This window comes from Pseudorasbora parva, chromosome 24 (genome assembly GCF_024679245.1).
Source record: "Pseudorasbora parva isolate DD20220531a chromosome 24, ASM2467924v1, whole genome shotgun sequence".
Taxonomy (NCBI): domain Eukaryota; kingdom Metazoa; phylum Chordata; class Actinopteri; order Cypriniformes; family Gobionidae; genus Pseudorasbora; species Pseudorasbora parva.
The window spans coordinates 12,198,778-12,224,894 of NC_090195.1; the positions used below are offsets into that span (position 1 = coordinate 12,198,778).

The 26,117-nt window shown below is 38.0% G+C and overlaps 1 protein-coding gene across 14 annotated transcripts in view; it reads left to right on the forward strand.

Moving 5' to 3' along the window:
- cnksr2a (connector enhancer of kinase suppressor of Ras 2a) overlaps positions 1 to 26,117 on the forward strand; it is a 115,986-nt gene that overhangs the window by 52,106 nt on the left and 37,763 nt on the right. For 7 of the 14 annotated variants that reach the window (XM_067435131.1, XM_067435132.1, XM_067435134.1 and 4 more), the window contains exons 7-13: positions 182 to 241; positions 2,934 to 3,002; positions 5,462 to 5,608; positions 10,668 to 10,804; positions 12,945 to 13,138; positions 14,015 to 14,104; positions 19,069 to 19,277. In XM_067435131.1, coding sequence (XP_067291232.1) covers positions 182 to 241; positions 2,934 to 3,002; positions 5,462 to 5,608; positions 10,668 to 10,804; positions 12,945 to 13,138; positions 14,015 to 14,104; positions 19,069 to 19,277 — 906 coding nt within the window. The remainder of the gene's footprint in view (positions 1 to 181; positions 242 to 2,933; positions 3,003 to 5,461; positions 5,609 to 10,667; positions 10,805 to 12,944; positions 13,139 to 14,014; positions 14,105 to 19,068; positions 19,278 to 26,117) is intronic. The other 7 variants (XM_067435122.1, XM_067435125.1, XM_067435126.1 and 4 more) reach the window with 3 other exon arrangements.

Sequence of the window (26,117 nt, forward strand, 5' to 3'; positions counted from 1 at the left end):
GATGCTTGTGTGATCAAAATCTATTTTATTAAAAGTAATTTCACTTTTCTATGTGCACATAAATAAACTAGAAGGCTTTTGAAGTGTTTTTCTGTGTGAGTATGAGACTAGAGGAAGAGAAAAGAATAGTGATTATTAATTATAATCTATTATCTTTTTCTTTTGTCTCTTAAATCTTAAGGGAATGTACATCAAATCCACATATGATGGACTTCATGTTATCACAGGAACTACAGAGGGGGTAAGAGCCGCTCTAATTCATGTGCTCTAATTCATGTCTTTATAATGTCCAGTGTACTGCAGATAAAACTAATAAATCTCAGCAATTGATTGTACAGCTGTTATTGTATATGATAAAAGAGAGAGAGAGAGAGAGAGAGAGAGAGAGAGAGAGAGAGAGAGAGAGAGAGAGAGAGAGAGAGAGAGAGAGAGAGAGAAAGAGAAAGTGCTCTAAATAAAGATACAGTGATCATGTGACTGAAAGCTCTTAGTTTTTGTTGTAGCTGCAATAGTGGGTGGAAACCACCCAGTATACTGCAATATAGAGTACCCATAGTAAAGAAAAACACAATTTACTGTTTATATGTCATATTTCAATTGCATCTGACTACACTGAGATTAAACGAATAACACATTAAGATTTCACAGATAAATGGACGTTTCCCAAATTTATCTCTTCATCGCATGTCTCCACAGAGAGATTTCCATCATGATCTCATTTCCCATCAAATTCTTGCCAGACCAAATTATCAGAGCTATTCTCTATTCTATCCACATTCATTTTGTGTCTCTGTTTTATGCTCATTGTTTTTGTTATATATATATATATATATATAATTACTGCAGCTCAAACTGTAGAGCATGGTGCTGGCAACATCAAGGTCATTTGTTTAATTACCAGGGAATGCATAAACTGATCAAATGTACACTACCGGTCAAAAGTTAATGTTTGTGAGTTAAATCACAGAATCTGCAAATTAGATTGATTTCTGAAGAATCATGTGACACTGAAGCTTGGAGTAAAGATGGTGAAAAATCAGCTTTGCATCACAGTAATGGATTACATTTGAAAAATATATTTAAAAAGTTGTTTTAAATTGTAATAATATCTCACAATATTTCTGTTTTTAATGTATTTTGCATCTAATAAATGCAGCCCCTGTGAGCATAAGAGACCATTTTCAAAATATAAAATCAAATTAAAGGGTTAGTTCACCAAAAAATGAAAATTCTCTGTCATCATTAACTCACCCTCATGTCATCTTCGTTAATTTTCCGAATAGAAATGAAGATATTTTTTAATAAAATCGGAGAGATTTCTGTGCTTCCATTGACAATCCACGCAAATACTCTCATCAAAGAGTTTATGAAGAGATCATAAAAGTAATCCAAATGAATTGAGTGGTTTAGTCAAAATTTTATGAAGAGACACGATTACTTCATATGATGAACAGATTCAATTTAGGCTTTTTTAACTTATAAACTTTCATCAACGCACACATTAGTTATGATAAACGGAAGTTCAAGCATGTTCACTTGATGTGCAAAAATCAGTGAGGTTCATTCTCAAGTTACGCAGCACGTTTGAGCTTCAGCAAGAAACAATGAGGTTTTTGCGTCAAACACATTTGGTTGAGCTTCTGTTTATGTTCGCTGACAAATTTTTAAATGTAAATAAAAGTGTAGTTCAATCTGTTTATCATTAGCCTGGATACCAGCTGAACTTAGCCCCGCCCACAACATTTCAGCTCGGGCAGTTCGGTCTGAACTTGATCCATAGAGGAGTGATTATGCCCGAACAGAAACTGTTCAGACCAATGAAATCACGAGGGCGGGCTTTAGACGATGATGAACAGATGATTAACAGTAACTTAATCATCCACATCATCAAAGGCACTTGGGTTGAATTTGTTCTAATCCTAAACGGAGAACTTGTTCGTATATGCGTTCACGCATGCATTCTCTCAGAAATGATGATCATGTTGGTAAGTAACTGTGTATCCTTAAACTCTTTTTTTTTAGAACACCGTCAAAGATCGTTTACACTCATCTTTTTCTTCTAACGTTACTTATTTCAGACTGCGTGCAAGACAGGGTTGCCAAGTTTTTACAACAAAACCCGCCAACTACTAGCACAAAACAATAGCTTTTCAGGGGGTTCTCAGGAAAAAAATGGTGTTTAGGGTGTAAAATGTGTGTTATTTTGTCAAGATTGCCTGCTATGATTCACATTCCTGGGTATATATATATATATATATATATATATTAGGTCGCTTCAACACGCGGACATGGAAAGCAACCCGCATAAAAAACGCACACTTGGCAACACAGTGCTGTTGAGTTCTGTTGACATTTGACAACTAACGTTATGTGTCGCTCCGTTGCTCTGAATGGTTGTAGGTCTATCCAATTGAGGTCTTTCCTGGTTCAGTTGAAACACACCCCATAATCACAGCCCAATGGAGCAGTGTCAGACTTATATTCAGAATAGAATTGAGTATGACCACGTCAGGTTTTATCATATAAAGCAATCAAGTCTCTTTAGAAAATTTGGACTAAACCTCTAAATTCATATGGATTAGTTTTACGATCTCTTTATGAATTTTTGAAGCGTCAAAGTGTCAGTTGTGTAGCTGCCTATGGAGGGACAGAAATTGCTCAAATTTCATTTAAAATATCTATAGGTGAACGTAAGTCTTATTGGGATGAGTAATGGATTTGAATTTACTAACCCATTCATTTTTCTATATTTTTGACCGGGAGTGTATATACCATAAATGCAATGTCATGTTTGGGTGAAAGCATCTACCAAATGCTTAGAATTAAATGCAATACTTAGAATATTGCAGTACATCTTTTTTTTAATCTGACATTCATTTATTTCCCTTTATTATTCTGTCTTTTTATATCTCTCCTTTTCATCTCTTTCTTAGTCTCCAGCTGATCGCTGTAAAAAGATTCACGCAGGTGATGAGGTCATCCAGGTGAACCATCAGACAGTGGTGAGTCTCAGTCTCTCTTAGTCATTCAATCCATTCGGCTCATTTATACTTCGATTTTATCATCCATCTACCCATTCATTCATCAGTTTTATTATCCTGTGTGCGTATGCCTCACTTGGCATTCAACAGCAGTTGCCCCCTTCCTCTGTGATTGTGTATAGAATTATGGGTCTGAAATTAGTTCCATTTGAATTTAAGGGCTTTAACTTGTCCTTGTTAAAGCACCAAGAGGTTTACAACATATTTCAAGTATTACTTGATGTCTTTTCAGCTCATTTCTAGGACTGGGGCAACTGTATTCCAATTTGACTAAATTCACAATGCTGATTGAGTGTGTTATGGTGTTTCTGAGTGAGACTGGAGTGTGTTTAAAGGCCATAAGAGGCTGTAAATTAAGGACAGAGGAGTGCTTTTTTTTGCGTGAATATGGAGTGCGTCAATAGGTACTCCAGTGATCGTAACGTGGAGTTGCCTTCAAAGAATTGATTAAGAGCTCTTTCTGCGTATACTGTATGTGTGTGTGTCTACAATTAATTGCACATGGATTTTAGCTTGTGAAATCAATTCTGTTTGAAATGTTTGATCTGTATGATATGCTGAATAATTCTATGAATATTTGAATTTTACTCTCAAGTGGTGGTATCTATTATGAAGTTAGACATCTAAATGTTCCCTTTTCATCATCTCTGATTACAATGGCTTCTGACATCGTTGTTCAGATTTAAGATGCTCTTTCCCTTTCTGTTGTACCTCAAGGCATCAGAATTCAACTTTTGCTTCAGTTTTTCTTGTTTGTCTTCAGTCATCTTGTCGCCGTGGTGAGCGATGCTGAGCTGTTTTTGTGATGAAAGATCAGCAACACTAAGGCCTCATTAATCTTCATGTAATTAGATTGTCATCACCTTCATAAATGGATTAAAGTGCCTCTAATGTGCGATAAGCGATACGAATTCAGCTTGTAGCAAAAAACACACAGACAACAATTACCGTAACAATGAGCGGCTCTTGCTCAGGAACAACCTCAGCGAGCGTTAAAGAATGGTGCATTGTGGGAGCTGCTCTATGTAACATCTGTGATTAGTCCCCATGCGCTACAGAATCCGGTCCTGTATATCCAGCGATTCCAGCCCATCTCAGTGTGTGTGTGTGTGTGTGTGTGTGTGTATTTGTGGTTGTTTATTGTGGTTGTGTATCGTTATCTGTCTGTGAAGGGCATGCTTAGTGTAAACTGTGTGTGTGAATCAAGTTTTGCCTACATTGTGGGTACGGTACCAAATGTCCCCACAAGGATATTAAAGGATAGTAAAACCTCAAACCACATGCATTTTGGGGACAAGGCAACAGTTAACTGCTTAATAAACACATTAAATGATAACAATCTAAAAATGAAGAAAGGTTTCTGTGAAGGTTAGGGAATAGAACAAATCATACGCTCTGGAAAAAAAAAAACAGAGTAGATAGTTATCGTTTCGACAGAAAAACAAATGTTTTGTGTGTGTGTGAGTTTTTATTTACACAAGTCTGGCATATTAAAATGAACCATTGATTTATTTTGGGACTGACACTGAAGTGATTATTGGGTTTATGAAGTGTCATTATAGCGTTAATATTTCCAGCTTTAAAATCTGATTTACTACACAACAATTACATTTTATATTCTACATATCATATCACATAAAAACCACTTGAGTCTGTGATAATGTACCATGATTTTTATCATATTATAGTGGCATTTTATCTTAATCAATGTAAAATCACTTGTGGTACACTGCACAGCCTTATTACTCTACTAAACTGTGAAATGTTATGAATTAATGTAGTTTAATAATTCATCTGCAATGTAAACATCTTTAAAAGTGTAACGTTTGCATATAGTGTCTTTTAGAATTATATTTGAACAACTGCCTCCAGCTATTAGCTTCATTCGCTGGCTCAGTAAGCATTTTACAGCAGCAAACAGTTATACATAATATATACAGTTTATATAGTCAGTGTATAGACTTATTTGATTTATCTTTATCATTTATTTTTATTTATTAAAGTCAGTATTGTCATTCATTTGAATTTTTTTTTTCCACATTAGGCATTTGGTTCGTCATTCATGTTTTGCAGTGCAAAATTCATGATTACATATAATATATTATGAACCAAGGCTCAAATATTGACATTTCCAGGGAATGTCAAGTTCTCCTTCAGACTTGAATGTGAAATAAAAAGAAAATTAGCAATCATCACACCTTACTAGTGTACACTCATCCTACATAATAAACTTGATTAATATGTACTGTGTGTCAGGAAGCATGTGTGTGTGGCACATAGTTCAATTCTCTCTCCATTATTCACCATAGGCGAATATAGAGATGAATGTTAGCATTTCCAAGCAGTTGCTTGTCAGGTGATGTGTCTGTGTGGCGTTCTTGTCGAGTCTGTGTATGTTGACCCTGTGTTTGTTGCTGTAGGTGGGCTGGCAGTTGAAAAACTTGGTAAGCTCTCTGCGTGGGGACCCTGCCGGTGTGACATTGACCCTGAAAAAGCGTCCCCAGAGCACGCTCACCTCTGCCCCAGCCCTACTAAAGAACATGAGATGGAAGCCCCTGGCCCTGCAGGTAGGATTTAAAATGCCCTGTCCCCAAAGCTTTCGTCATTTGGGCTGCACTTTCCCCCTTTATCCGCCACCCGCTCCCTGAGGAGATTATCTTTAATCTGTTTTTTGTAGAGGATCCAAGTAATAGGTTTTAGAGTTAGAATAAATTATTAAAACAACAGATAAAAATAAAAATATTTTGTAATTGTTGGTTATTTTTATAACAAAAAAAAAAAAAAAAAAAAAAAAAAAAAAAAATATATATATATATATATATATATATATATATATATATATATATATATATATATATATATATATATATATATATATATATATATATATATATATATATTATTATTATTATTATTATTATTTATATTGTTGTGGACAATGTGGGGGTAAAAAAGGTTGCGATCCAAAAAATTTTTTGATCCACTGCTCTACACTAAACTCTTCCCCAACCACTCCAACACAAATCTGCATATGTGACCCGTGCTGGCAAAACGAGTCTGAATGCGCACGGCATAATTTAGAGCAACAGGCAAAACAAGTGAACAATTTTGGTCAATTGTGAGGTTTTCACAAAAATGAGTTCATCTGGTGACCCCAATGCTCCATATAGCAATTAAACATCTAAAAGTATCTATATTTGTATGTCTTCTGAGAGAAGTACCTTTCATTTGAAAACTATCTCACTCATGCTGACTGACAGATCTGAAGCGTCCACACAAAGACGCCTCTCACAGCGTGGGATCCTGATATACACACACACACACACACACACACACACACACACACACAGACACAGAATTAAAGAATATAACTTCAAAATATCTTGGCGAGTATTCACGCAAACATTATCTGTTAAGTCTTAAATTAACATTCGATTAACTGTTGTGGAAAAAAAAAGGGGCCGGTTGCACCAGCTGTACGTAAGTTAAAACTTTTGATGTAAACGGGCACAAGTTATAACTTACGCACTGCTAAATATTTTAAATATTTGCTCGTTTTACATGACAGACTTCAATTCTTTAGACATACATGATAATGCTGACATTTACACTCACTTACATATTAAGACAGAATGTGTGTTTATGTGAAAAGATATACTTTGTTAGCAGCTCTTCAACGCAAACCCGTCCTAAACCGGGGCACCAGTGTGGGCATCTGTCTCAGTGGTCTGTGTTGTGCATGTCAAATAAAATCAGTTATAATCCATAAATGTTATATCGGTATTGATACTTATTAATTTATTTTCAAATACAGTTTCTACATGTTATTCATTTATATATATATATATATATATATATATATATATATATATATATATATATATATTAAAATTATTTTTACTGTTAGTAATTGAGGCAAAAATATAAGCTGAAATTCAGGCCATTTCAACACAACTTCTGCTCACGTATTTGATGGCTATTATTGGATCATTGTGGGTAAGCGTCATATTATAGGACTCAAATTATTATACGGAGAGCTTACGACTTACTAGCTACGTTCTGCCTTAAAGGAGCACTTCAGCGCTGGGAAGATGAATCTGTATTTAAACTGTGTCATTAACTCCCACTCCCAAAGCCACCGCTACTAGATTACTGGATCATTTTCACTTTCCCACCGCGACCGCGTTCATTTTCATAAAATCAGTTCAGTTAGAGAACAGACACTACAATTAAAAACTGAATGTGTCTATTCAATCTAATGAGTGAGTCACCGCGCGAGTGTCACAGCACTAACGCTGCAGGAGTCAGATTACAATTACCGTCATATATAAGCTGATGAGCTCTCGTGATGAGAACTGAGGTAGGCTAATCGCGGCATACATTCACAGTGCATGTTCAGTCTGGCCCGTTTTCAGTTCATGCCTTTGAAAGCTTAACTTTCATAGAATTTAATTTAAGAAGTTAAAACACTTACATTGCTCAGCATAGCTCCATTTATATGTCTCAGGGGGATATGAGGGGGGGGGGGGAAGCACAATCATTTGAATATACCCCATTTCTACTGATACAAAGCCATATGCTAATCGCTGAAGTAACCCTTTAAGAACAAATGATGCTACCGAATAAAGTACACAGTTAATTACAAACTAGCTAGTAATTACTAATTACTGGACTTTACATTCCAACTTAAGAAAGAACTTACAAATGACTAGTGCCCCGGGGTTGAATTTTTAAAGACCGTTGTATCGATAAGCTCGGACGTTATCGGTTCTGCTGTCGGTACTTTTGAAAATACACGTGACGAGAGAGAGAGAGAGAGAGAGAGAGAGAGAGAGAGAGAGAGAGAGAGAGAGAGAGAGAGAGAGACGCAAACGACTGCCGAGGACAGAACTAAACATTCAAACATAGCCTGGTTACACTTTAGATCTGTGATAGCCTGCTTTTATTTTAGATTTTGTCTTTCAAAGATTAAAATCTAATTTTAATCTTCCCTTTGCAGCAGTAGCCTACGCCGTCATTTCTCCCTATAACTCAAACGCAATGACAGAATCAGCACGATCAGTTATTGTAGTAAATGGAATGGTAAATGGACTGCATTTATATAGCGCTTTTATCCAAAGTGCTTTACATTTTTGCCTCACATTCACCCATTCATACACCGACGGCGATGTCAGCCATGCAAGGCGCCATCCAGCTCATCGGGAGCAGCTGGGGTTAGGTGTCTTGCTCAAGGACACTTCGACACTTGGTCAGGTGGAACCGGGGATCGAACCACCAACCTTTCTGTTTATAGACAACCTACATGAACCACTGAGCCACTGCCGCCCCGTATAGTAAGATACAGTCTAGCTACTGCTGGTAAATTGTGGGATGCGTTTAATAATAAAAATAACGATTAAATGCACAAAAATGTGTGCAAGAGATTGTTCCCAAGTCGGCGCGCGCTCTGAAACAGCCGCAGCGAGACGAGCAAATTACACTTTCGGTTTCACACTCGCGTCTAAACGATCAAATGTACACAGACATCTATGTCAAAATGACCGGCTTGGAGAGTCCCTTAAACAAAACACAGTTTGTGTCTAAAATGGACGTAGTTATGGATATAGTCAGAAGAAAATGTAGTGGATCTGCCTATTATCAGTCGCCTATAGATCTGCACGTCTGTCTTAAAGAGGCAGAAGTGTAAATAAACATGCTGACGAATTACTGCGAATTAAACAACCAAATGCAAAGAGAAAATCACTCACAGCTCTTGAATGAATAACTTCAGCTTTAATAAGCATTATTTTGGCTATTTATGATGAACAGTGTTATTTTACATTTGATTACTAGAATTCTTCCTGAAATGAAAGCACTGCATGTGTTGGCTGTGTATTTTTGTTAATTGTGTGTGTGTGTGTGTGTGTGTGTGTGTGTGTGTGTGTGTGTATATATATATATATATATAAAATCTCAAAAAGTACCGATAAGAATACCGTTAAAGTACCGGACCGATAAGCAGTATCGGTAAGAGTAGTAATACCGTTAAAACCTTAACGATACCCATCCCGTGTAACATTATAAAACATCCGTGCAGTACAGTAGGTCTTGATGTATAGGCTGTCTGTTTCGTTCATGTCAAACAACTGTGAGAAAAAAGGTTGAATATATATTTTTTCCTATAGGTTTTGACTTGATATGTGCCAAATGTGGTCTTATATTTGGATATATTGTTATATTGTTATATTTTAAGGTGTGGTTGCTAGGATATTTGGTTTTGGTACCTCCAGAAAACTCTCATAGTTTTTTCTCATAGTTGACTTTGCTGACTCTCTCAACTTCAAACAAATCATACATCAAGTTTTTTTTAATAGAGAATGTGAAAATAACAATAACCGAAAATGTGCTCATTGCGACTCATTTTGTCAGCATAGGTCATGTTGGCGGAAATATGTTAATGAGCTGATCGGCATAACATCATCAGCTTTTTAGAGGTCTCCTACAATAGATTTACATTCACCCAATGTCAAAACAAAAACACATTTATTTTCTTTTCTCACAGTGTCTGAAATGACTTTATCAAGGATCCAGTCTCTCTAAACCCCTACTTTACTCTGATTGGCCAGATGGTTCAGTCTGTGGTGATTGGTCTACTGTGCACATTGTCTATCAGAAACGAAACATTCCTTACCATATCTGAATTTCAGCTCTGGAGGCTTCCTCAGTACTTGTATACACAGTTGATACAGTAATTACGGCGTTTGTTTTACCGTATTAATTCAAGATCTCAGCTACAACTAGTGTTCGAGGGTCAAAGTAGATGTTTTTTGTGGGCAGCCAATGAAGACCATGCAAAATCTGTTACTGGACGACTTGTTTCAGGCAGTTCAGAATCGGTTCTTTCTTTTGGGAGACAATAACTAGTGCACTTCTTCTTGCTACTTCCATTCTGTGTAAATAACAGGACTGCTGTGTATCAGAGTTGCTTTTGTGATTCTTGCATTGCTCTTTTGCACTAACATCACTAGCCTCAAACTGCTTAAAAAGGAACCTGAAAGTGTTTGTGTCTGTGCCAGAGAGAGCAGATTAGCTTTAATCGGCTTTTGCTGGAGGATTGAAGTTTAGTTCTAGACTCTAGACTAAACTTTTTATTTTCCCCTACAGATCTGCACTTTGGCAGCTGTCATCTTACATGCTCATTTCACTGTGATTATTTACACGAGCCTCTTTGTGCATGTCGTGTGTACATCCAAATGTGCAGTCTGTGTCACAACCCCTGTCCCCAGCCTTTCAGCTCACTGGAGACACTAATCACATGTCTTTAATCTCTGAAGTCATTGTGTTCAGCGGAGATGCCACGAATGTTTCCATAGACTCCCACTCATTATGTCAAAGCATCCTGACCCAGAGTGCACTGTTTACTGCAGACAGGACTGCAGAGGGACAGCGCTGCCGTCTCACTGCACAGGGACCTATTAATCTCTATGCCTCACCTTTGGGACTGTCTGCAGATATCAGTTTTTGGGTCACGTCCTGGAACAGAGCTCCATTATTACATTTAGTTGTGCCCTCAGATGTTTTACTCATGGCTTGAGCACGTAGTAGAAGTGAACTTTGATCTTTAATCCAATCCTCTTGTCTGCCCAGCAGCCAGTTGTTCCCAGGAGTCCAACCAGCAGCTCGGCCACGCCCACAAGCACAATCAGCACACCCTCAAAGCGTGATAGCTCCGCCCTCCAAGATCTGTATATCCCGCCCCCTCCATCTGAGCCGTACACACCCAGGTAACTCATTCAGTAAAGGCTTTTCTTTTTTTTTTTTAACAAAAAAGTTCACCTGTATAGGTTTCATACATCGAAAACACTATATATTTATCATCACAATTTTCACCCAATTTCATATCCTTAGATTTAAGTAAGCTGTTTTGCTACTGTACTTTTTAAATGCCTATTTTGATTGGCAAATGGATGGGTCTCTGGATGGGTGTAATTCATCTTACTGTGGAAGACTGTTTAGGTATTGGTATGTGGATGTGGTCTGGCATATGTTAATGAGCTGATGATTTTGACATCACCACTGTTGCGATTTTTTTGAATGACCACTTCCTTTTTTTCTATTAAAGGTGCCCTGCCACACAAAACATGTAAAAAACGTGTATTTTTTTAAACATGTTAGGTCCATATGTGTTTGTGTATGTTGTGAATGTGAAAATGTACTGCTAACTCCTCTGTCAGCTCTAGGCACTAAAAAGAAATAAGCGGAGAAATCAGGCCATTTACAAAAGCTGGTCAGTCTGACATGGTGTTGCTTGAGCTCATTACTATTCATGAACTCTCCCAGTTGAATAATTCGTCTAGCTCAGTGACAGTTTTTGCATACAGCAAGGATGGCTGAATGTCATATACCGGTATATATATACTGTATATATACAGTATACGCAGTGACCTCAATCAGAATTAAATGAGACGTCCTTTGTAGGACACACAGACAGGAAGTATCACGTTGCTATGCCAACACGTTCAGCCTTGTTGCGCTTTCACGCCCGTTTATATGAATGAAATTTATTTATAACTTGAAAATTACTATGAAATGTTTCTTGCCTTGACAGCAATGTATTGTTCCGAATGTTTAAAAAGCACTAAAACTTTGTAATCCTGTTAACCACAACTATCTGTTTGAGGTAATAGAGCTTAAAAAAATAAAAACAAGCTTGAACTTACATTTTAAACACCACACCTACGCTCGCATGTATATCTGGCAGTGGTCCAGTTTTTTCATATAATATAAAAATATATATATGACGGTTGTTAACGGTGACGCAAAGAATTGTGGGTTATCTCCAGCCGCAAAGGCTACACCTCATGCACACTCCAAAATCCTGTGAAAGAAGGACGCATTCGAAGGTCGCATTTGGAGTGTCCTACTCACTTTTTTGAAATCAGACGGCCTTATGACGTATGCAGCCTTCAAATGTGACCTCTGGAGGATGCAGCCTTCTGAAATGAGACACAGCTAAAGTACCTCTACTTGTTGCGTTGGGTGAATGATGCTGATTGCCAGGCTCTCATTGGCTTGCTGTTAGCCAATCAGAGTCAAGCAGCTTAGCTTGTTGAATATTAATGAGAACCGGTGCAAATCAAGCTCAGTCTTCCTGCAGGCTTTCTATACCACGCTAGAATGGCTTGAAAAGTTGACACAAGGTAACCAAGGCATTTTTTTCACAAAAAATGTTACAGAGTCCATGGTAAAACTTCAAACATTAACACAAAAGTAATGAAATATGTGTTGAAGGGCACCTTTAAAGTTTTTATTTATTTATTGTATTTCAATATTAAGCATTTTAAACACAAATATTGCTTGTTTGGGGTCATGTGACACTGAAGACTGGAGTAATGGTGGCTTGCATCACAGAAACAAATATAATTTTTAAACACATTAAAATAGAAAACAATAATTAAATTATATTTTAGAATATTATTGTTTTTACCATATTTTTAACTAAAAATATAAGCAGCTTTGTGCATAAGATACTCCGGTAAAACTTAAAGCCTTTATGTATAATGCATTATAAAATTATTTTTAATTTTATAGGCCATGCCTTGTAATGCATCTTATAAGGCATTGCATTGTAACCACAATTATAATACATTATAATACACCTATGGAAAGAATAATGCAATAAAACATGACAGACAACCAATTTCAGATGCAACAAGGAATCTGTTAATATTAAAATGTATTTTAACTTCGGTAACACTTGTTTATGAAAATATATAATGCATTGTAATGTATATTATGAATACCTTATACTGCACTACACATAAAAGCTTTAAATGAAGTGTTACCGGTACTTCTTTCAAAAACATTAAGAAATCTTACTGTGTGCATGCAATCTGAATATATTGTGTTATGTTGTGCTATTAGAGATGAAAAAAACAGTCTCCCAGGCGATGGTGGGGTACCTACTGCAAAAGGGTCAGAGTCACCAAACTCATTCCTGGATCAAGAGTACAGACGGCGATTTCCTCTCGTGGAAGAGGAGGCCGTCCTGTACTGCTACGAGTACGACCCCAGCCACGGACCCACAACGTCCCGCCGAGACAGTACACCCACTTACGGTACTCAAACACACACACGGGCACAAAAAGTTTTGTCCATTTTGTTCATTTCAGTAGGAGTTTAGTTGGTACTGCAGGTTTATTTACTCTTTTAGCATGGTGAATATGGTTTGTGCCGTTCTGCGCACCATCAAAAAAAAATTATTTTCCGCTGGGTTTAACAGCAGATGTCCGAGGGACCGAATTGGCCCAGTGACTAACTTGAGGCGCAGACCAAACTTCTATGAACATCTGCTGGTTGTAGAACAGCACATCATGAGAAAATAATCATTATTTACCCCAATTATGATGCATAACTATAAGTTCAGTTAATAAAATAAATAAAAAACTGTTAATAAGAAACCTGCAAAGACCTGCAGAAGAAAGAACTGTTTTTGGAAACTTCTGCTTATCTAAATAATTGTAGATGTTTTTCCAACGCTGCGGTTGATTGTATGTTTTTCGAGGTTCATAAAGTGAGCATGTCTGTAACTAGTTTCCTGCGTAGGGGAGTTGGTTTCAGATTTTCTGTAATTAAACTCTTGGGAGCTGGGCTGCACTTTGTTGTGAATGTTTGTGTGTGCGTAGCATTATATCCAAAACCAGAGAACTCAGCTCTAGTCGTTAAATGCCAGCGTGAGCCTCTGCAGTGGCACAGAACTGCTGACACACTCCATGCCCGTCGCTTCCCTAGAAAACGAGAGGACACATTAACTGTGACAGTTTGTCTTACACAAACACACACACTCGCACAGACTTACCTTGGCGTCTGTGGAGAAAATGGATTGTAAACTGTCATTTTACCTACACTTTTCCATCCCTTGTCTTTCCGCACACACACACACACATACACACACACACAAAACGTGATGTGTGTATATGCGCGTCTGATTTCAGGTCGTATGAGGCCCATCTCTATGCCTGTGGAGTATAACTGGGTTCCTGACTATGAGGACCCGGGTAGACTGAAGAGAGAAGGTCGAAGAGGTGAGTTTGTGTCATTTACAGTAAATAAACATGGTTATTTGTTTTTATTCATCATTCTCCTTTTAACTCTGCAAAGATATTATGGAAATGTAATCATTATTATTATTATTATTTTACAAAAAGAGTGGCCCATCTTAGGTGTCTGTTCGGTACCTTGGGTGTCTGTTTATAGGTATTTGACATTATTTGACAATTTTTAAATCAATTTATTTATCATTTGGGATAAATAAAGCAATTCAATACAATATTATTAATTAAATATTGCAATTAAAAAACTAAGCTACATTTTTTCATTCCATAGATAGATTTTCTCAGAACTAACTTTATTTTTCTTATTCATTGTTGAAATTTTTTACAACTAACTACTTTCAATGTATATGGAGTAACCAAAGATGAAGGTCTTCATGTCAGTCTGTAGTCTTGTTTGACACTATAGCTGCACCCGAAAAATAATCATATACGTTATTATATATAATGTACTATTATATTAACAGTCTATGGTTTTGCTGCCCACCGAAAGTGTCCAAACTATTTCTGTCATCATTAATTAATTAATACATTTTTATTGGTTCATTTCAAATGGTCTTGCAATGTGACTAATACATTTTTAATAGTACAAATATCTGTTAATAAATATGAGGCCATATAAACAACATGTATAACAATATTGATGATTTGGAAAATGTTTTATTACAATCATTTTAGAATAATTATAACATGCCCCACTGCAGGGAACTGCCAAAACCCCTTGCATTTTAATGCTGGCACATCTTTCTTGAAATGTAACCATCAGGATTTTATTATGAAAGGTTATGATTATTATCACGAAAAGGGGGCTGTGATGTTGAAACAAGCAAAAGTGCTGTTATATTATAGTATTGTGATATTGCTTTTTTTGCAACAATTCTATAAACAAGAACTTAATTGAAATTTCAGATACAGATTTGGTCAGCTATTTTTATTTTTTGCTTTGCCAACATCAGAGCCATGGTTACATCAGCAGAGAAAAGACGTGGAGAACGTTATTACATTTTAATGGAACATTATGAAAATATTTTGTTTTCTTCTTTAGAACATCCACTGGGGAATCATACAAAATAAAGCTATGGACATGAATTGTAATGAAGTGTTATTTTTTATAATAAGTACATAGGATCTGTGTTTTATGTATGTATCCTGAATGTCTTCTTTAAGGTTCAAATTCATCTTTGTTTCCATCAGTCCTGGATCCTGGATTTCCCTTCATTGTTCCTCTCAGTTTCTTTGTTATTACATTCTCATGGCTCTTATTCAGGAGTGATGTTCAGCTGAGCTCTTTTCCATGGATCTAATTCTCCTCGCTGCACGGTGGCTCTGAACCGCGCTGGGCATTTCTGATTACTTCCTGTGGATGCACTGCATGCAGTGCCAGGATAACAGTGGCAGTCTCTGAGCACCAACACAGAGCCAGTGTGCGCTAGTGCAGAGACCGTCTCAACTGGCTCCTGCTTTACAAATACAGTCCAGAACTCTGACAGAAATAGTTGGAATGCAAGAAGGTAGAGAGATTATATCAATGGCTAGTATCAATGAAGCTCTTTCACCGAATTGAATTATTGTGTTTAGGATTAAAGTTTGGCTGGTTAGCGTGTTTTAGTCAGTCTTCATCATTTCCTCATCACCATCTTCATTGCGGCTGCAGAGGCAGCCTCTTTTGTTTTGACTCACTCTTGTCGTGTCTCACTGCTTTCCCACGCTAACCTGTTTTCTTTCGGTGGTCTCCTTCAGGACTTGCTGTTGCCCAAACCCCTCGCTTTTCTCTGCTTTGTGGAACTTGTGTCTTTATATGCGTTTTAGAGCAGGGGGGGCGGATGATCACCTGGCTGCGTGTCCTAGCTGCTATTTGATCCTGTTAAGCAGCTCTGTCTATCCGCATTGTGTGGAGATTAGCGCCTTGATAGCTCTCTTATTTCCTCGCTTTCTCGACTCCTTCTTTTCCTTAAAACTCCGGGGAGAAAATGCTGGTGTAGAGGCTGCCAGATGGTGTTTAGCTGAGAGTAAGAAAGATGGTTAAAGACGAAAGAGGCACTCGAAGGAGATGGCGAGAGCGATGTAGGCAGAAGATTGCGATAGAATGCTGGAGTGGAGGGAGGGTCAGAGAGGATAAAGATGTATTAAGGTCACCCACAGCTTGGAAATATGGGTAATTTTTCATTCCGGGTTACAGTGATAGTATTTTACTGTCAAAATGGTTGTTCTATTAAAGTCATCCTCTGAATAAATCATCGCTTTTTTAAAATTAAAAAAATTCCGGCATTTCATTTTGAGGCTTGATTTTCAAAAACAAACATAAAGGTAGAGTTGCACGGCTTTAAAATAGAATAAAATAAAACTCCAGGATTGCACAATTTGGCCAAAATATTTGAGAATAAAAGGTGCATTATGAAGGGTTTTTGCAGTAAAATATCCAAAAACCACCAGGCCAGTGTTATAGTTCATTTGAGTTCTTACAAAATCCAAATGTTTCCAACTATTTGTAAATTGTGAGAAAATGCACTGTAAAAGTTACCTGGTTGCCTTAAAATTTTGAGTTCATTGAAATTAAATATTTGAGTTAATACAATGAACATTTTTTGAGATTCGACAACCTTTATTAAAAGATTATTAAAAGATTTTGTAAGCATATTGGGTAATTATGTGTGTGCTATTTCTGATGACGCAGTGAAACATGCCAAAAAGTGCTATTTTCATGATTTATCAAATTTTTTATGTGGTTCAGATACAAAAATATTTTGAGTTTCTATTTATTAAACTAATTTCCTTCATTGTATCAACTCAAATTTTTAATTTCAATAAACCAAAAATTTTAAGGCAACCAGGTTACTTACTTTTTTAAGTTAAACCAACAAAAACCACCACAATTTTTTTACAGTGTGGCTATTTAACCAAGGAGCTGGGACGTCTGCATTACCCTCGGTTTTATTTGGCAGAAGCTCTTTACTCTTACCAGTGTGAACATGTCACAGCAGCACCGAGCGAAGGCACAGAGTAACGTTATAACATAATTTTAAACACACTTAAATGTATATAATATGATAAACAGAGCTGCTTTACCTCATATGCATAACCAGAAAAGCGGAAATGGTGACGGCGACTGTGTCCCGTCATAATAAAAGTCCCGCTGCTCGCCCAACAATCGCTCCAGCGGCCTTTCTTAGCTCCCTCAACACTCGGTCCTGCTCTGCTTCATACTACATTAACGTTAATAATCGCATCCATGAACATGATTTCTGCTAGAGTCCTATTCCGATTCTTTCCAACCGGCTGTGAGGTGAAGACCACATGTCCGCTTTGCGCCCAAACTTGGCGTCATCAAACTACGCCTTTTTCTGAATAGGTGATCTCTAGCGGACGGAAAAGTTACATAGTGTAACTTTGAGAAAAAAATATTATAATCATTTTATTTTACAGTACAACTGTAAAATTACAATACTAATATTTATGGATGTCTAAAATGAAAATTTTAACAAAAAATTTAATTAAACCATCAAGCTTTTATTTGGCTGGAAAACCACAGGGAGCCCTTTAAAGCTTCTCTTTTTCTGACAGCAAATGGACAGGTTTTGATTATCACATTGAGCCATGTTACGATTTGTTTTACTGTCGATTAATCGTGCAGCCCTACATAAAGATGCATTGTATCAATCAAAACTCAAGAAGTTACAGTTAATTCAATTAAGATTTATTATGACTCTACTAGGTTGTGAACCCTGTCTGGCTGAATGTATGCAATTTAAAATCTGCCACCTCTTCAACTTTTTCATCAGCATGAGGGAAACCGAGCCGTAAAGAAGAGGGAACTTCTTCTGGAAGCATGCTGTTGCCATGGAAACTCTGACAGGAGCTCTCCTGAGCGTTTCACGTCCCATTGGCTGCTGCCGGGCAACGGTGGACTTGGGCGTGGGAGAAGGGAAGCCCAACAATGGCTGCGGTGGTTCCTAAATCAAAGGACGAGCGCAAACCAGGGCTGCTGGGAGCCCGTTGGTTTGGCTTGCTTATATGGCTGTGACCAATCGGCTTGTTCTGCTCATTAGGCAAGAATAAGCCTATAGAGTTTGATTGGATTCGACTGATTTGGGAAGAGTGCACAGGCTTAAGTAGTGCTAATGATAGACCTCTATTGAGGGAATGAATTATTGTGATTGGCCAATTGAGGTTTGGAGTATTTCGAGTGGGGTTTGGGACGCTTGATTGATGGAATACTAATGCAAGCTTATTCAGTGATTTGACACAGCACAACCTGGAAAATGTCCATACTTTTTGAGAAGGACTGGCTGTACAGATGTAATTTTGATTTACTGCACATGCCAGACAAAATCTCTAATGCCTGATTAACCATATAAAATGGTGACATTGTTGAAAATTGTTTTCCCCTCTAGCGGGTGGTGTAGCCTTGTGGTTTAATTGGTAATAAAATGGTTGCAGTTAAATTATTAAAGTAACCCTGTGGTGAAAATCAAGTTTTTTATTTTGTTTTTTATCTCTATGTGGTGTTTTTAATATGATTTATGACAAACCATGTGCAAATTCAACCGCATTGCTGAGCACTATCTCCAGTGAACCAAAGAGACACGGTTTGAAATCGCTGGTGTTTCCGATGTCACAAACAACCTTGTATCCAATCACGCCATCTTGTGCATGGGCTTTAGCATATCATTAGCTATGGTGTGAAGCAGAGGAGTCTCAGTGTAGTAAGTGTAGTAAAACTAAAGGCTAATCATATTAATTACCTTTATGTATCCGTCGTTGTTAAGAACGATACCTTTAGTGCAATGTTTTCACCGTGGCCCCGCCTAAAGCACGGCCCGGTGCAGTTGCACCAGTTGCACCGCCCTAAGGACGGCACTGTCCATATGTTGACATGGGGCTTTCATGCTTCCAAAGAAACTTCTGTTATTAAAGATATTGTTCTTTCTCTCTCTCAGAAAACTCTCTGTTGCGGTATATAAGTGATGAGAAGGCTGCCGAGCTGGCAGGGCGGAGCATGAAGAGGGACACAGGAAAACGCGGCAAGAAGAAGAGCGAGAAGAGCGGGAGCCCCACTCACTACGCCCTCCTCCCCACCCTCCAAATGGAGGTGCTCCGGCAGGAATCCATGAACACGCATAACCCAGACTCCACCTCTCTTTACCATGTGAGTAGTATGTTTTCTCTAAAGGGAGTCAGTTAATTCTGTGGCCATTGTCGCTGTTTGTATCCATGCTAGTACTGCGCCTATGGAATGAACAAAATCTCCTGCCAAGCTAATGTTTCTGTAACAAAAAAAAACATTAAGGCTATTGGTTCTTTTGATTAAAATGCAGGGATTATTTGCAGCCACCAGTGTTAGGGCAAAAAAAAAAACCCTGCAAACTTTTTGCTTTGAAAAACGATGTGGTTGACCTGTCCAGAGTTTGTTTTTTCCAGCTTAGAAGTCTATTGAGAGTTGCTAGACTACACTCGCGGCAAATTAGATTTGCTGCCGCTAGGGTGCGTATAGATTTTTTGGCTAGCAAGACAGGAATGGGGAAAAATGTCCTCCCAGGCATGTTTTTAAAAAATTGAACTGATTTTAACTTAAATGGCGCCTTTTTAGGCCACTGTGTCATGTGCAAGATGCTGCAAGAGACGTGAGCGCAATAGTTATGCACATCCGTCTAGCATGGGTTTACATAGAAAAACAATGGAAAAGTAGCGCATTGGAATGGGAAAACCTTGGGACATTTGTGATTGGAACTACTACAAACATTTTTGTCTTGGTTTCCATTTTTTTTTCTCTTGATTTTCAAAAATATCTAAATATCCTATACCCTAAATAACCTGAAGGATCATGTGACACTGAAGAGTAATGATGCCAAAAAATTAGCTTTACCATCACAGGAATAAATTACATAAATTTCATACATGAAATATATTACAATAGAAACAGTTATTCTAAATTGTAAAAAAAAAAAAATTATATATATATATATATATATATATATATATATATATATATATATATATATATATATATATATATATATATATATATATATTTTTTTTTTTATATATATACACACGAATATAAATTACTGTTATTTTGTAGTGTGCTACTACGGGAGTATGTGCATCGACATGCATCAGTCAGGTTCTTTCTCTTTGTCTAAGATTATCTTTAAGTCTCTTTTTGAGTGTCATGTAGTTTGGATCGGGCTGAACTCAGACACTGTGATTTTCCTCACAACCTCTGTGTTCTTTTTATTTTATTTTGCTCAAACAAAGAGTTATTCTTCAAGGTCTGGCTGCTTTCACCGGCTCTTTTCTCGATCAAGGTCTCTGTGATCACTGCAGGTAGAGTCTTACATAGCTTTCATTGAAAGCACCAGGTCATGGTGTGCAGAAGGAGAATGTATACTTACACCCACACGCTGGGTGAGTGTGTGAGTGTGTAAGTGTGTGAGTGTGTGTGTGTGTGTGTATATAATGAGAGTTGTTAGTCCTCTACCTTTAGTCAGCGTGGAGGTGTGTGGGAATTTGTGTCCAGCCCTGTGTATGTGTGTGTGTGGGTGGTATTCTCAGTGAGACCAGCCATCATGTATGTGAAGTTATTAAGCATGGAGGTGAGATCTGGCTGTCGTTTTTAAGAGGGAATGTGACAGCCGATATTCTCGGAATGCACACACACTGACACAGCCATAACCACATACGCAAACACCAAGGGAAAACTAATAATCCAGGGAAAAGTGACTCGCTGTGGTGTGTCACAGTGTGCATATGGATGCTGAGTAGGCAGATGGTGGTTTAGTAGCGGTGGGCGGGGCTAAGTCATGTTGTCATCTGTCAAAGGGGACGGAGTGACGTGATTGGCCAAGCTCCATCTGAATCAGAGCTGTGATTGGCCTAGACTCTGCCTTGTGCTGTCTTCACATCAATATGTTGTGCTTAAAATCTTGATATGCCCACCAGCCCATGAGAAGTGATTATGTGTTTGGTTCTCTCTGTATCTTTTTTCCTTCCAAAATGAAGTCTAATTATAGGTCCTCATGAAAAAGTGTGAATCCCAGCTGGGGTGTGACAGTCCTATGTAAGAGTGACTTTAACAGGGTATCTTACCTGCTGCTTCTGTTTAGAGACACCTAGCAGGGTGATGCATCTGTGCCCATATGTACTCCGACCTGATGTGGGTTAAAGGGTGTACATGCCAGGGTAGGGACAGCTTGGGGTCTGACCAATGAACCAATGTGCTGTCTCATCACTCTTACTATTCTTTCTGTAGCTCATGAACTACTGAAACAAGAAGAGAAGATGAGAAGAGAAGAGAAGGTAATGTGTGACGATGCAAAAGGACAAGAGTTGAGATGACATGAAAAGTGATGCGATGATGAGGTAAAATCAGAAAAAAGAGTCGAGAAGAGACTAAATTAAATATGAAGATGTGAGAAGAGGTGTGAGAGGACGAGAAGAGACAAGATTAGACAAGACTGGACACAACGAGATGAGATGTGGAGAGGGGAACATGCAGAACTAGAAGAGATGAGAGAAGATAAGAAGATATGAGACTAAATGAAATAAGAAGCGATAAGATGAGAAGTGACGAGACAAGGGATATAAGAGAATATAAGATGCGAGAAGAGGTGAGAGGAGACAAGAAGAGACAATATGAGACAAGACCAGAAGAGAAGAGAAACCAGTGGGCTAGCAGAAGTAAGAGGAGATAAGAAGAGAAGAGATGAAACTGGTAGGGAGGGAAGATGAGAAGTAAATGATGAGAAGTAAAAGGTCAAAACAGCAAAATGAATATGCAAGTTGATGTGGGAAGATGCAAGAAGAGAAGAGGAGAGAATAAAACAAGAAGAGATGGATATTAGAGTCGAAGATATTTAGAAGAGAAGGAGAGAAGTGAGATGAAAGATGAGTAAGATGCTATGAGATGGTGCAAGCAAAAGCAGAGCAGAGAGACCAAGCTGCGTGGCGTTGATTTAATAAGGCTGCCTCTGTTGGCATGTGCTGTGTAACTGCACTGGGTTCTGTTGTTTACAGTGGTGTTTTATTGCCTGCGTTGCAGTCCGATAAGAAAGCTGCAGTTTGTCTGAACTGTGCCAGCACTCTGACCTCACACTTAAGGAGAACACTCATTCAATCCATCCACTGGACACACACGCACAAAAGTATTTTGCCTGACTGCTGAAAAACTATATACACAGCCCAGTGCCTGCACTGACGATAATGATAAAGATTACAAAAAAGATGTTTACATATAAAAGAATACCACACCACAACTACACTCACCTAAAGGATTATTAGGAACTCTTTGTGAGTTCTCAGCTGGTAAAAATAAAACCATAAGAACACGCATGAAATGATCGTGTTGACTCCAGCACACAGTACTATTTTGAATGTTCGTTAAGCAAGCTCCGTCGCAAAATATACATCATAAAAGCCGACCAATCACCATATCCCTATGCCTTTTGTTTGGTAACGTTAGGTTCGCTGTTAAAAATGCCAGTGTGAAGCGGACCAGGACTATATTTTTTTGGTTTTTTGGTCCGGAACAAACGAACCAAACTACATGTGTGAACCAAACTAAGGGTTCGATTGACGTCAGAGTTCGGTTCGTTTGGGTGATGTGAACTCCGCCTTCTGAAGAACTTGGATGCACATCCGCGAACCATACCCGAGTCCACTTGGTCTGGGGTTCGGTTCATGTGAACTCTGGTATGGTTCGTTGTTGATGTGATGGCAAACGTACTAAATCACAGAAGTGAACCGCTAATAATGACGTAGGATTTGATAAAAATGCTATAGATGTCATTTCTGCTCATCTTCGGCGTTCTTTAGAGCATTTGCAGTACATCCGTGGCAGATAGACACAAGTGCCATTACGTACTGAAGCTTTGGTAACAAAACTAACGGTTCAAAAACAAAAGTATAAAAGTGACGAGAGCATCACTATGTATTTCGCCACCTTCACACTCACTGTCGTTGCTAAGCAACCGGGTAAACAGCTGCTGCTTTAAAGATGCTTACAAACCCCGGTTCTGACCCAAATAATATAATATGAACACAGTCCAGCGGGGGATGGGGGGGGGGGGGGTAATCGAACCTAGTGTGGAAGCACCCTTAATTGCTTGAGCATTTAAAGTAGTAGAGAACAAAACAGCAGCATGTGCTTAGAATAAACAGGATGATATTGTCCGTTGGTGTGCCCGCATATAGTTATCGTTATAGCTATCTTTATCGTTCATGGTGTGAACATGCCTTTTATTCATTTAAAAAAACTGATGTCAACACATAATTAGAAAACCACAAGAATTAAAAAAAGAACAAGAGAGGGTAATGCATATGCTTTTAGGCCATTACATGCTGCATATGTCAGCATATGTCAGTTGTTCATATCACAGCGGAAGAGGTTTCGTACCATATGTCATGTGAATTGGGAGCCTGTGTTGCCATGTGGCATTCGGTTGTAGCCTGATGGCAAGTCTTAGTATGCCATCTAGGGCGATGTGTTACATAGAGAGATCCAACATCAGTGACTGAGAGAATGGAGGAACAGAACCATTTCAGAAGAAAACATTACAGAAAGATGGATATAGCAGAAGGAAACAAGAGTAGACTGTACACATACCACATACTGAGATGTTACAACTGTGTTTGCTCACATGGGTTATAGTTGTCCCATAATGCTCTTTCTCTGAAGACCGTGATTCCTGAGGCATAAGAAATGAAGTTTAGAAGATCTTTGGGCTCTGTAGCTGATGCATATCTCATGTTCATGTCTTGTAGAATTTGTTCTGGGTGTGTGTTTCTGTTCATCATCCAAGTGAGTTCATGCGTTGCAGAGTGCTTGACGTTCTGCAACATTTATATTCATTCATGAAACACAAGAAGAGCGAATTTCTGTGCAAGTCATTCGTAAAATCGTTCCTACACAAGGATGGTTTTACGAACAACTGACAGATATTGTTGTGCTTGTGTTTAATGAATGAGGGCCATTACATGATTCTTAGTCACTGTAGGAGTTGCTTTCCACCCCTTGCACAGTTTTAGTGATAGCCAGTGATCCTTTAAAGCAAATGTGGATGTTGTTTAAGGGTCGGCAGGGCCATTAACTCAGCAAGACCTCCCGTTTCTTCAGTGACATTGTAAATTAAAGGTGCCCTAGAATGAGTTAATGCAATATGCTAAATTGTACTCTGATATGTACATAGAGGGTATGTGGCTTATTTAAGGGCATTAATTAGATACAGTTTTACAGGTTCATTTACAACCCTATAAATTGTCCCTAGGATGCAATGCTCTGTTTTTGCCTTATTTGGAAGGGTCATGAATATTACTGTTGAGCTCTGCTTTGATTGGCTCTTTCCAGCAGTTCACACAAGTTCAGTTGTTCAGCGAAGTGGCTCGTGAGTCCTGACAGAACACAGACCGACTGAATGACACTTTAAGCAGAACATCTCAAATGGAGATTGATAAAATTCCGCTTACTTGCTTATTGGTGTTTTCAGATCATCCGCGCATGCAGATTGCACATATTTAGGTAAAACACCAGATAGTGTACGTGTTCTTTTCACAGAAAAGCTCTGATTGTGGGATTTAAATTACTAAAATCTGGTAACCGTAAGCACGAAAACTCGAACGCTTTTCTTTTCCCCCGACAAAACCAAAACAACTGCTTTTTTTTCAAGTTTTTATTTTTTAAACTACATTTTAGTCGCGTCTTTTTTCGTCAACGATATTGCATGTTTATATAACGTTAGTCACAATGTAGGCTACGCAGTAACTGTTATGTACTCTAAAATACAAGCATGCAAAAACATCATACTTCAGTTCTCAAAAATATAAATATATTTTTTTTTACAAAATAAATAGAAGCCTTGTCAAATGACTATTGTTTTAACTTATATGGTGGAGAAGGTGACGTTAGCTAGAAGGATCAAGTGAACGATCTGTAAGCAACATATGTACCTACGGTTGTATTTTGTAATACAAAATAATATTAACCTTTGTCATTAGACACTATTTAGTTACTGTAGGCTACTAGCATCTTGCATTATATAGACAATGCTGTCTCTCTAAGAAAGAGTCAGTGACAGTCAATAAATGCTTACCTACTTACTGCTTGCAGGAATATAGTTGGAATTGCCCCTTTCTTCAGTTTTAGACATTGAGCGAAGCTTGCTTGATATTGTCCCAGGTTAGAAAAACTGTCCATGGTGAAATGGGCTGAGCAAACCAACGATTTTGAATTAAATTGGTGCGGTATCCGATTATAATAAACATCAACCATGACATTTTTTATCTGTGGAAAGGCTATGAAAAGTCCTCATATCCCCTGCACAGCCATTTGTGACATTTGTGTCCATGACCTGCCATTTTCACTATCCTCGCGTGGTGCTTGTTTTACCTGCAGAACTCTCGATGCATCGGCTTGCGCAGTTGCGCCTGACAATGAACATGTGCTGAGATATGCAAATGTTGGGGGTGTACGTATTAAATTATCCTAGCGATTGCGTCACAGTTGGTGTTATGTTGAGATTCGCCTATTTTTCGTGGTGTTTTTGTGCACAAGATTTACATTTGAAGGAGGAAGCAGTGGTGTTTGAGAATCACAGTATGTGATGTCCATGTACTGAACTTTTATTATTTCACTATGACAAGGTTAATAAAAAAATTCATTCTAGGGCACCTTTAAGTTTGAGCATTGCCTGTAGGTATTATTTTGTTTATTTGATATACAGTGTATGCTGTGTCATCGTTTGCTCTATCACTTTGTTTTATTCATGTCTAGGTGTTGAATCCTCAGGGAAGTTTGTCTTAATGTGTCTAATTCTTTTTCACAAATTGCTTTAGTTCACACAGCAATTGTGATTCACACCTTCTATGAAGAGATTGCCACTGTGCTTTGGGAGGAAGTCACTTTGACATTGAAGTGTGTTATGAGGTTAAATGCTGGGAAAACCCACCATTGTGTTTGTCATTTTCTATTTTGTGGGCTTCATTTAAGTGAATT